The sequence below is a fragment of the Eptesicus fuscus genome, chromosome 11, assembly GCF_027574615.1.
Source record: "Eptesicus fuscus isolate TK198812 chromosome 11, DD_ASM_mEF_20220401, whole genome shotgun sequence".
Taxonomy (NCBI): domain Eukaryota; kingdom Metazoa; phylum Chordata; class Mammalia; order Chiroptera; family Vespertilionidae; genus Eptesicus; species Eptesicus fuscus.
In genome coordinates, this window is record NC_072483.1 from 81,559,157 (window position 1) to 81,572,037 (window position 12,881).

At 51.1% G+C, this 12,881-nt stretch overlaps 1 protein-coding gene across 5 annotated transcripts in view; it reads right to left on the minus strand.

The window, feature by feature from the left end:
- NRP2 (neuropilin 2) overlaps positions 1-12,881 on the minus strand; it is a 120,528-nt gene that overhangs the window by 61,107 nt on the left and 46,540 nt on the right. For all 5 annotated transcript variants that reach the window (XM_008145249.3, XM_008145248.3, XM_008145253.3 and 2 more), the window contains exons 6-7: positions 11,787-11,956; positions 9,537-9,692 (exon numbers count right to left, since the gene is read on the minus strand). In XM_008145249.3, coding sequence (XP_008143471.2) covers positions 9,537-9,692; positions 11,787-11,956 — 326 coding nt within the window. The remainder of the gene's footprint in view (positions 1-9,536; positions 9,693-11,786; positions 11,957-12,881) is intronic.

Genomic DNA, 12,881 nt, shown 5'->3' on the forward strand with positions numbered 1-12,881 from the left:
CTACTGCTAATTAGCTCAAAAGTGTGGGTCCCAGCGTCCTCCTCTATTAAATGAGGGGATTGTGTGAGTTGATGTGTAAGGTCCTTTCTGGCCCCCCGATTCTGGCTTCCTTCACAAGAGTTTTCCAATCCAGCACTGCCGTGGTTTTGTAACAGGGCCCCCTAGTTACCCTGTGCCCCCTGAAGGCTCAGAGCTTTTGGGGACAAGTGCTGTGGGTTTTCATGCACTTACAGTGATGCCAGAACACACGTGGTGGGCACCCCACTCACAGGGAGAGTCCACCTCGCTGATGTTTTGGTTCAATAACAGTTCCAATTATTAATAATGAAGAGTAATAAATAACCACACCTTGGTCCTTACATATTGTCTTTTGCCCAAAGATATCCAAGTGCCATTTATGAAAATCCATTTTTAATGAAATATTAAGCACTTTCTCTTCCTCCTGACCCAATTGATTTACAAGGTCTCTATTTTTCTCCCTGCCTCTCCCTATTTATAGCTGGTAAATGCTATCATATATTATACATCTTTATGACTTTCTCAATGCTTCTGTGGTTTCCGAATCACCCCTCATCTGTTTTCTGATCAAATTCTCTGAGATGGATTCTTGGCTTCCAGACTAGGCATTGCAAGGTAAGGAGCTGTGTGCACCGGAAATGGTGCCAGGAAATTGGTTTTATTCCCTATTCCCTGCCGACTCACTGAATCACTATAGGCAAATCGATAAACCTTAGATGCCTTGGTTTCTCCTTCAGAAAAATGAAGTCGCTAACAGGCTTGCAGATAGAGGCTATAAAGTCTACCATCCCTCCTGCCGGCTCCATTGCCTGCACAACACGCAGGGCAGATGCCAGAGTGGAAGCTACGTCACAAGTAGCAAGTGGGTCTTTGTGAAATCGGAAGCGTTCCAGTTCTGAAAGCCATTGACTCCCAAGTGGAACCTTGAGGCCAGAAATTTTCAAACCATCACATCGCAGCGAGATGTCCCTAGGGCTGAGGAAACTCTGTGGATTGTCAGCATGCAGTACCCCCAGCGAGGCCTGTATCAAAGGCGATGATCAAACGATAACATCTGCTTTAAAAGCTGGATGTCACAGATGGTACACACTTCTGTCAATTTTATAAGAAAAATGCTAGTACGGCTGCCTTCCTACCCAAAGGAAAACCAGAAATATGCTCAAGGTGACCCTCGCTTCCTGAAGAAGTGGGAATAGAAAAAAACACACCTATATATGATATGGCTATAAAAGCTCTGTTGAGCATAAAGATTTCTTCAAACGTATCTCTGTAAAACCAAGTCTGAAAAACAATTCAGGGCACAAAGTGGTTTGGATAATCCATTTGGTGCCTCGCTGAATGCTGAACATAATCCAACACTTTCCAATTGATTCTTGAGACCTTTGGTTTATTTTCTGTGAGAGAGAATCTGAAACCAGCAGCACCTCGTGGATTTTCTGATTTGCACCTCTGGGGGAGGGGGCACCTGCCAATTACGTTGGCTGCTATCCAACATCCCAGTTGTATTATTATCTATACCGTGCCCCGTCAGGTATGAGAAAAAGAAAATCAACATGTTTGACCAGGCCTGAGAGCTCATAGGCATGGACTGTAATACTATGTAAAATAAAGGGCATTATCCATATAGAAATAGCTCCCCCAGAAAGCAGCACTCTGCTGTAGTGACTTTGGCTGAGAACAGTGAGTGTTTCGGCCTGCCTACCCCGGAGGCCTCTGGGCTGGGGGATTTCCTGCCAGGCCTCAGTCTCTTTCTTTTTCTTTTTTTTTTAAATATATTTTTATTGATTTCAGAGAGGAAGGGAGAAGGAGAGAGAGATAGAAACACCAGTGATGAGAGAGAATCATTGATTTGCTGCCTCCTGCACGCCCCCTACTGGGGATCGAGCCCACAACCCAGACATGTGCCCTTGACTGGAATCTAAACCGGGACCCTTCAGTCTGCAGGCCGACGCTCTATCCACTGAGCCCAACTGGCTAGAGCCTCAGTCCCTGTCTTATAGCCATTAGTGTCTGCCATGAACATCCAGGTGCCCAGGACGGTGGAGGTGCCCCGTCCATCAAGGCCTTGGCGTGAAGGCTCCCGGTGTTACCTGGCTGTTCACCTTGCTCCGCGGGCAGGCCCTGGCGGGAGATGCAGGCTCTGAGTGTGGCCACCGCCTCCCCTGTGCACAGGGCTTTGGTATTCAGTCTGCTCGCGCCTGTCTCTTCATTACCTATGGTGCGACCTACAGTTTGTTTCTACTTTGCTGTAAATATCTGAACGCAGCCCGCTCCAGGGACTGCAGAGAAAGCAGGAAATTTTTCAAAGCCAGCACAGCGCTGGGGCCCTGAGGTAGAAAGTGTGCAGGAGACATTCTTCCACTTCTTTCTTTAACAAAATAAAAAATACTTCTCTCCGCTAATAAATGTTTCATTGCCCCCAAACTTCTCCTTTTCAATCTACTTGGCACAGACGCCGAAGGAGGAGGAGGACGAAGCAGGCAGAAAAGAGGGGAGGTGGGAATGAAGGGCAGAAACGGGGGAAACCAGGAGCAGCGCCCGTTAAAAATTCATCTCAGAAACAACTGTACCGACGCATCCTCACTCCGCCCAGGGCCCGTCTTCGCTCTCCACCCCCTTCCCCTGCATTTCCTCTAAAACCAGCTATCGGATCCCCATGTAAAAACAGCCCGGCCAACGTGGCTCAGTGGTTGAGCGTTGACTTTATGAAACAGGAGATCATGGTTCCATTCTCAGTCAGGGCACACGCCCAGGTTGTGGGCTCGATCCCCAGTGTGGGGCATGCAGGAGGCAGCCGATCAATGATTCTCTCGCATCATTGACGTTTCTATCTCTCTCTCCCTCTCCCTTCCTTTCTGAAATCAATAAATATATATTTAAAAAAATAAATAAATGCATTGTTAATCAATGAATGCCATCCTGTTTAATTAATTAATTTGTTGCACCAGACAGGCAAGGGGTGGCGTGTGTGCGTCGGTGGGGAGGGGCGGTTGTTACACTCAGGGAAAATGATGTTGAGATAATGGACATTTGCCCCCCCCCCGCCTTTTTTTTTGTAAATCACAGTCCTGACATTTCTCTCTTAAAACTCTTCCTTAAAGACTATAAAATTTTGTTTAAGCTGCTTTCATTCTAGTGGATGTGGGAACCCAGCCAGACGCAGAGTCAGAAGGGACGTCAGTGAGGGTGAGGATGAGGATGGGGGTGGGGCGATGATGCTCCCTCACCGCCAAATGCTCACTTATGACCACGATGCCCTCCTGTCTCCTCCTCCTTCACGTTAGGGCTGTTTTTGTCATCAAGCGGTTTTACTGATGTGAAGGAGGAGACAGAGAGGCAGGAGCGTGTCACGGGGCATGGGTGGGGCCACCGGGGGGTTTCTGCCTGGGGATGGGGGGGGGCGGTGAGGAGGATGTTTGCATCCCCATCTGTGTGTGCCTGGTGGGGCCGCTAGATTTACTGCAGGATTATGTTACCCCCATGGAGACGCTGAGCCCTGGAACATACATACTAACAGGATTAGGGTTTCAGGATTTGAGACAGGAAAGCATCAGGAGGAGAGGAGTGGAGGGCCGCTCAGGGATTTGGGGCTGGAGGAGATGGGGTGGGGGAGATGGCGCATCAGAGCAAGGCAGGGCTGGAGGCAATGACCCGCATCCCCCTGTAAAGGCGGAGGGAGAGACTGACCTTCTAACTGCGAAGGTCCCTCCACACGGAAAACCTCCTAAAACAGACATTGCCCATTTAAAAATATTTTTATTGACTTCAGAAAGGAAAGGAGAGGGAGAGAGAGATAGGAACATCAATGATGAGAGAGAATCACTGATTGGCTGCCTCCTGCACGCCCCACACTAGGGATCGAGCCCGCAACCCGGGCATGTGCCCTGACAGGGAATCGAACCGTGACCTCCTGGTTCATAGGTTGACGCTCAACCACTGAGCACGCCAGCTGGGCATTGCCACTTTTTTTTAACTTGCAGGTGGGCAGATGAGAAAGCAAAGGGTGCAGGGAGCGAGGCCCTGAGCCTATCTGACTCCTGCATTCCTCTTCCGGGGGAATCTCAGCAAACTGGAGAAGGAAAATGCTGAGAGCAAAGAACCCGGCAATCCACCAGATGAGGTGTTGGCTCTGATGCTCGTTGGAAACCCCAGAGTTAGGGCACCTCAAGCCAAATCATGACGCCCGTCCACACCCCTTGCTTATGTGCTCTGTCTCTCTGGCCACGTGCACAGCAGTGGCCTGGGAAATGTGGGGGATTAGCATCAGGGCTGAAAGCACCAGCGAGGCTGGTCTCAGCTCCTGGAGACAATTCCGCACCCGTGGGAGCTGGGTGAAGCCAGCCATGGGAGCCAGAGAGAGAAAAGGTTCCAAGCTTATGTATAATGAAATTTTCCCTTGAGCTTCCTAAGTGGAGAGGCTAAAGGTCTGAGCTCATCCCAGGGCAAATGGATAAGGGACAAACTTAATTACCCAGGGCCCTGGATTCTTCTCTGTTGTCATTGAGGGGGGCAGAGACATGGGGGGACTTGAATTTGGAAAGGGCACCAGCCCTCTTCTGAAGACGCATAGCCCTGGTGAGAGACGATGCAATCAGAGCCGTGACTCTGAAGGCTGATGCCATGGCTGGCTGACGGTTGGAGTCACTGCCCTAATCTTATACACAACAAACACAATTACGACACTGAAAGGATAAGGGGAAGCCAGTCATCCACCAGGAGGCTTAACAAGAAGGTGTTTTTGGAGAATTCCAAGTTATTAATCGGAGGAATTGATTGCACCCTACGAGGAGAATGAGGCTAAGCGGGGTACCATCATCTCAGGCCCCATCGGATGCAGGGAGAGGTCTGGATGACTTATCAGGCCACGCCCAGACCTCGGATTTTAAAAGAGGCAGATAAATATCCCATGGGGCCTTGTTACTTTTTAAATGGATAACTTGCTTCTGCTCACGAAGAGCTTTGTGGGTCTAATACATTAATTATGTCGGCAGAGAGCCTTCCATCTGCGGATCCCAAGGTGCTCAGCCAGCAGGAGCTGCGCCACCATTCCATCTGGGTGGATGGAGACACTGAGGCACGGAGCTGCTCAGGGAGAACTCCAAGGTCACCCGGGGCATCAAGGTCACCCGCCGCATCATCTCAGAATAGACGCCACGTGGTTCCAACTGTGAGCTGACTGATTTGGGGAGTCTGGTTTCCCAACACCACTCTCTCCTCCCCAGTCTCTGGTCGTTTCGCAGAGGTTTTCAAATTCCCCAACGGCTTTCCAAGTGATTTGGTTTAATTTAGAAAACAAATCTAGGACAGAGGATTTTTTAAGTGGGGGTGTTTGTTTGTTTTCAAGGGACGTGGCCAAATCAAACGCAAAGCAACTTCTTTCAACTCTACATCCTCAGGATTCTAGGACGGGGCCCAAACTCAGCAGCGCTGAGCCTGGCACTCTGAGCCATGCTGTCCAGATGCGACCTGCCTTCAGATCTCTCTCACAGGCTCTCTGGGAAAAGGCACCCCTCCTGGCCTCGAGACAAAACATCCAGGCAGCCAGCTTCCCTCTGCACGCAAGATGGCGAGCAAGGCGTGGGCCAGACGGTGAGGACACCTGCCTGGGGATCAGAGCCTGGTGACCAGGTGCCTTCTGCAGGGACCGCGCGGTTCCCCACGTCTCAGGGGCAAATGACTTGTCTCAGAGTTTCAAGTCCACAGTCTTTGAAACCCTGTTAAATTCCGAAGCGAGAAAGTGGGTGCCTGAGGGTTCTCCGAGCCCCTTGGAGGTCATCATTACATTAATATGTCGAGCTTAGGACGTTTCTGCCATGCATCAGGGGGTGATTCTAAAAACTCTCGGACCCAAACCTTTCCTCATCCCAGTCTCACCCTCCCATCCTCAGTGTGGTCATCAGGATCTATTTAGCCCCCCCGGCCCCAGACTTTCTCTTTTAGCTAGAATTTCTTCAAAATACATCAGAATAGCCCAGCAGTGCTGTGACTCAGAGGAAGGTACCCAGAGCTGTGTCAACAGGGGAGTTGCCCACATTTACCAAATAAGGGAGGCCTGGAGGCCAGGGCTTTTGCTTAGACATATACGGGCAACGGCCTCTGTCCCCCTGTCCTGACACCGGTCCTGGCCTCATTCCCTCCAGTGCGGACTCACGGAACCGGCATCCCCGAGGTGAGCAGGAACTTGGCCAAGGCCTCCTGCCTTCCAGCGCCTCCCTCTCCCCCCACGCCTCTCCCTGGCTCTATGTGTGCCTACAATTATAGACACACCCGCGAACCATCTACTATTGTATTTACAACACTCTGTCTATGTTTGGGGTGTTATTAATGCAGCTGGGGAAACCAAAAGCAGCCGTTTTCTGCTTGTGGTTTCTGAGGAAATCTATGGGAAGCAATTTGTGTAATCTAAGGGAGCACATGGGCAGGGTATGGGCTCCAGCAGGCGGCCGAGCTCCGCGCCTTGTGGTTACGCCATAAATGCGCAGAAGGAGGACCCGCCCTGTAGGAAAAGCATAGGTTCCGTGTTTCTGGCATGTGGGACTGGAGAAGGGTTGGGGAATGTGCTGTGCATATGGCCTGCATGACTGTGCCACGCACTGCAGGGGGATGCTCGCCCTACCCCCGGCTACAGTGTAATTAATGCCTTTCTCTCAGGCAGCCTCACCACTACCTGTTGGATGGAAAGCCGCCTCCCCGAGTTTTCCTCACTTCCTCCCCCCACAGGCCCAGTCCTTGCCTCAGCCCAACCTGGGCCTAAATTTTAAACAGTGTTTTGCAAGGAAATGGCACGGCCCTCCTCCATCACCTTGAGCGCTCATTCATCTTGTTTTTCTCCAATTTCCCCAATTCCCTGGTCTTTGGTCCATTGTATGGGTGTGCAGGGCATAAAATCAGGTTCCCACATTTCTGCCCCAAACACCACCGCGCCTCCCCCTTCACACCTGGTGCCCTGGTCTGCATCTGCGAACCCGCCCCCTGCCCACAGAGCAGCGCCGGCTGCTGCCTCCATCTCGGCGACGCTTTGCTCACAGGTCCTGCTGTCTGAATCTGGCTTTCCAGCTACTACTTAGCACCAGTGAGCTTGGCACGGCGCCCGCCATCCAGCAGCTACAAAGAAAGGCTCAGCGGTCGCACCCGGCATAGACAAAGCTGCTCCCTCCACTGCCCCCAAGTCCCCTCCTCACCCCGCCTCCCCTTCGTGGCATCAAATCAGACTGCAGCAGACTTGACAAATCTATTTGGCATGGTCCACTCAGCGATCCCCCACTCCGCCCCCCAACAGCCCAGAGAGTGAGGCTCCTGAACGCTATGGACTCTGCCCCTGAAATACAGACATCTGGGAGGTAGACCTGCTAATGAAGGTGCAGGGAGATCACCCTTGGAGGGGAGGACCCAGCAGGTCTCCCCTGGGGCCTGCCACACCGCAGGGGGTGAGGGGGCGTGAGGGAGGGGGCAATGTCTATTGGGCAGGCTTTGCATCCTCCCATCTCCTTGTAGGTACCAAGAGGATGAATTTCTAAGAGGGACAGACATGCTACTCCTCTGCCCCAATGCCTTTAAGTGGGTAGGACTGACTCACTAAAAACCAGACAATAACAAAACAAAAACAAATTATCCCTTGGCTACTGGGGGGAAATTTTAGACAAGGGTGGGAAGAGGAGGGGAGAGAGAGAGAGAGAGACAGAGAGAGAGACACACACACACACACACACACAGAGAGAGAGAGGGAGATCCAATATGAAAAAGTTGAGGAAAATGGTTCTAAAGGCACCCAGAAAGCAAAATTCAATTCTCAGGAACATCTCCCCTGCAGCACGAATACCAGGGATAAAGCCAGGGAGGACAGCATTCTATCAAAATGTGCAGCGCTAAGGTATTTCCAAAAGCAGAGTCCCTCCAAATGGTGTTTTAAATAGCATCCGGTCCATCTGCATGCTCTTAAAATCAGCTTATGCTACAGGATCCCTCTGGCCTGCGCTGCTTAGTCACTGAGCCTGGACAGGGCGGCGGTCAGGTGAGCCTCCTCGTCCTCCCCCGGGACCCGCCGCCTCCCAGCTGCCGGCCCTCGCCTACCTGCCGAAGCTCTGGGTTCTACCAGTTTCTTACTGGTGGGTGGAGGAAGAAGGCACGAAAATGAGCGGGGTGGGGGAAGACTCAGTGCACAGCGCTCCCAGGCCCCAGCGCCCACCCAGGCTTGCCATTTCCAAGTGATATTTGCCAACTCTTTCTGCAACAGACGAAGCCAGTGAGGAACTAGACCTGGCCCCGTGTGTCAGGGCCAGGAACTCTTTCACGCGCCCCCTTTATCTGTGAAGTGGGGAATTCCTGTGTCTGTGTGCACTGATGCCTAGTAATATCGAGAAGCCACGCTTTTCAGATGAATGGTGCCATGTTACTATGGCAATTTTGATGTAAAAAAAAAAAAAAATCCACTCCTTTAAAAACTCACGTTGCCCGAGTGAAACGGGGCCGCCAACACTATAGCTCAGGATTTTCTGGGCCCGGGGTTTCCAGCTGCACGGCAAGAGCCAGCTGCCTGGGGTCAGGGATGAGCAGAGGGGAATGCTGGGAAGGCCTTTGGCTTCTCTAGGTCTGTGTCCCATTTCGATCCTTCACAACCCGAAGGACCAGGGCTCTGGTGGAACTATAGCCCCAGAGAGGGGACCCCTTTCCCTCTGTCCCCGGTTCCCTTCAGAGAAGGGTGAGCATGCTCCTTCCAGGCCTCGAGCCAGTCGGTGATACCAGAGCTCCCCCACCCAGGTGAGCCCACCAGCCAATCAGCCCCCAGACCCTGAGCGCACAGCCACATTGCCAGCGCCAGAATGTCTTAAGAAATCTGAGCGGCAGACATCCGTCCATAGGTACCACAAAGCCCCACGTCACCCGCCCGGCCACACCTCCGGGAGCCCTCGATGCTGAAGGCCCGGCCGAGAGAGAGAATGCACTGCTCTGTGCCAAGCAGGACTGCCCGTTCAGATGCCATCCCCGATACATGGATTTCTCCTCGCTATTTATTATCCTCTTTCTTCCTTGGGACATGGTGATTCCCTCTCAGGATTTGTGCCCTTTCATTGCCAGACCTTGGTAACTCCTGAACTGCCGGTTCCTGTGGTTTCGTGATTGTTAACCCAGCGTGTGGAAGGGACTCCGGCCATAAATGCTCAATGAATCCTGTGTGGGGAGACTAGGACTGGGAACAGAGTTTCTCCTTCATTTGCAGTCAGAGAGCACTCTGCAAGCTCTCTCTCTCTCTCTCTCTCTCTCTCTCTCTCTCTCTCTCTCTCTCTCGCTGCCTGCTCTGCAGGATGCAACAGCTGCCAGGTTGTTGGAGAAATGGTATTTTCCAATCACTTTAGCATAAGGAAGAGTATTTTCCGGGCCAGCATCTCCCATGCCTCCATCAGTTATTTGAGCCTCACTGAACAAGACTCCGTCCCCGTGTGGAGCTGCCCGGAAGCTCCTCTCGCCCCACCTGTCCTGCACCGTCCCAGCATGCCCGTGAGGTGGGGAAATGGGTTTACCTTGTGGTTTTTGCCATGCCGGTACACCATCCAGTCTTCACCATTAGTACTGACTTCCAGCTTGTAGGATTTGACGTAATAGCCGTTCTGGGTTTCCCTGGAAATCGCCCCCTGCGTTGCAATGGCCGTGAGCATGGTTAGAAAGCGCAGGTCCACCTGAGGAAGAGAGGAGGGGTAGTAAGGGGGCTGTGACTCCCGACGCAAGGCAGCGTCTTGCTTTTCTTCGAAGGACACAATTGTCATACTCAGCGCACAACCCGTGTCTGTGATCACTCAGATGTATCCGTGATTAAGGGCCAATTTGCAATTGCACTAGACAGCGAAACTCAACTTATTTGACACTAAATTGGACACCTTTGAAATTGTAATGATTATTTATCTCTCTCTCTCTCTCTTTGCAAATCTGAATGGACAGTATGAAGTTTAATCTTAAGGGAATCATTGAATGTCTAGAACCATGACCCCTTCTTACTAAACAGCAGCCTGCCTTGGATAGCCAACGCAGATTCTGCTTTAAAGGAACAATGGCTAAATCCAATCCAATCCACTCCAATCCAGTGCAATTCAATCCAATTCACTTACGATGCCCTAGTTGCAAAATCTCAGCTCAGGTCTGTCTCCCCTCCCTTCAGTCCCTCACTCCATTGTGTATTTAGTTGCTCAGGTCAGTAAGGGGCCAAAGGGCAGGCAGAGTCTGCCCAAGCAATTAGGCTTATGCACCAAGACCTGACCTTTGCTCCATGAGGAGGATGGCCAACATTTTGAGGCCCCTCCCCTCCTAGAACACCAAACCCATTTGGAAGTTGCTGGATGTCATTCTTTTGCGGGCCACAGTGCTTCTTTTCGTTTGTTAATCCCCACCGAGGATATTTTTTCATTGATTTTTAGAGAGGATGGAAGGAACGGGGAGAGACAGAGAGAGAAACATCGATGTGAAAGAGACGCATGGATTGGTCGCCTCCCACACATGCCCCAACCAGGTCTGGGGATTGAGCCTGCAACCAAGGTATGTGCCCTTGACCAGAATTGAACCTTCAGTCCACGGGCCGATATTGTACCCACTGAGCCAAACCAGCTAGGGCTACAGCGTTTCTTAATGGTAATCTCCAAGTGATCAAAATTTAGCCAGCACATACTGGGAAAATCTGACCCAGCAAGCCTTGACTGGCGACTTAACATGTGCTCAGCACTATTAAGCATTCAACAGAAGTACCCAGGGCGGTATCTGTGCATGATAAACAGGTGGATAGCAGTAAGAGAAAGTATGTGATTAAGGACCAAAACTCAAGGTATAATCAATGGGATGCCCATTATAAGGGAGAACTTTCTGGAAGCTTTGCAGGATGAGAAAGATTTTTGGAGGGCAGACAGTGACACATGGCCTTAGGGTTGTGCTGTGAGGGCCTCCCTGAAAGTTTCTAAGTGGTCTTTTCCCCGTCCCCATTGTGCGCTCTGCAATGTCCTTCTCAGAGCAGAGGTCACCGTGTGGCATCCGAGCGAAGACAGGCTTGTCAATGGGTCACAAGGCTGTCTGCTGTGAGTCACGAGGCCTTGCTTAAGCAGGGGACTAGCAGCTTGCTCTTCCCTGGGGATGAGAACTGGACACGTCTGTCATGCAAGGAAGGATTACTCAACATGACAGTAAGTCTCATTCGGGAGGGAAGCAAACAGCAGTCTAAGAAGATGTTGCAGAGCAGCTGGGCAACTGGAGTGCCATTCCCGGTGCGGACATTTCCCCAGGTTCTCTTCTGAGAGCTCTGTGCAAACCCTGCCTGGCGGGGCTCCTCCAAACAGCAAGGATCATGGGACGCTGCCCTGCTCAGCTAGCAACTCCCAAGCCTGCCCTTAGGAAGACGCCTACCACCCCCTACCCCCCATCACATTTCCGATGCCTCCCTGTGCCAAGGATGAGGAAGACCTGGGACTGTTCATAGACGGTTCCCTGGAAGTCTATAGCGATAGGAGAAACAGCATCTTGGCCAAACAGCGTCCCCAAGGCCTGGCAATCTTCACAAGAGCAGGGCAGTGTCCATCTTACTCGTCATTTAGCCCAGCACTCAGCACGGTGCCTGCACAGCCTATTCGTGCCCGGCACATGTGTCTGTTCGGGTGGATGGGTGAGTGGATGGTGTTCTCAAGGATGCTGTGTTTATTTTCTTTGTGCCCTTTGTCCACTCTAGACGAGGAGCCACCCCCCTTGCCCGCCAATACACGCACACCCTGCGTACCCTCTGACAGCTGAGCAAGTACCTGGAGATACTCCTTGTTGGAATCCAAGTTGGGTGTCCAGCCGTTGTCATCCCCATGGAGCCGGCTTTGCTGAGGTCTCCACCTCCCGTCAGAGTAGGTAGAGGAGGCACTGATCTGCTCGTTAGCGATCCTGCCGGACTCCATTCCCAGAGGGACATTGCACTGAAAGTCTGGGGAGCGGAGACGGTCAAGCACAGAGTTAGGGATCTCAATCTCATACCCTCGGGACTCGCAAAACACACTTCCCTTCTTGGGACAAGTCCTTGCAGGCACTCTTTCATCTTGAAGACCTAATTATACACTCCCATGTTAAAAAAAAAAAAAAAAAAAAAAAAAAAGCTACACCAAGTCCTAGAGCTTGACAACCCCTCTGGGTCTGAAGGAAACTAAATTGGACCTAAAAGAAATCAGGCTGTGTATAAATAAGAATCATCATACAAATTAAAAATACAATCCAAAGCACAAGAACTGTTAGTGCTGCGGGCTACAGATGCTCACAGACGCCAGATGCACCATTATTGAAATACAGGTACATGTGTGATCGACTGTGGCAATTTGGGTGGGCTGATACATCGTGGGAAGCCTGCTTCATTAATAAACACCCAGAAGGCATCTTTTGCTTCTTCTTTTCTTTCACTCCAGTGTCTCGTGAGTTCTAGCACAGAAGGCAGACATTACAAAGCAGTAAGTACCGGTCTTCAGGAGATCTCTATAAGCATGTGCATGTCAGTCTCCCTTTCCCCGAACCACCTGTCTGGGCAAATAGACCTGGAAGTCCCTTACTCTGACCTTGCGCCATCAGTTCAATTGCTGTCCTTCCCATGAATACTGCACACACTGGTCAATATTTGTGTGTGCATGTGTCTGATAAAGACCAGCAAGCTTTTCAGGTTTCAGGCCTATTTAGTTTTATGACTGCTCTGGCCATTTGCAGAATTTGGTGCAATCTGCAATATTATTTTCTTGTCACTCAATATTCATGAGCCCTTTGAAGAAAAAAAAAAAAAATCCCAGAATAAAACGCATTGACTTTTCAGCAGGCCAGGCTGCCGTGCCTATAGGTAAGCATGAGGCATGCTGTCTACAACCATGGCG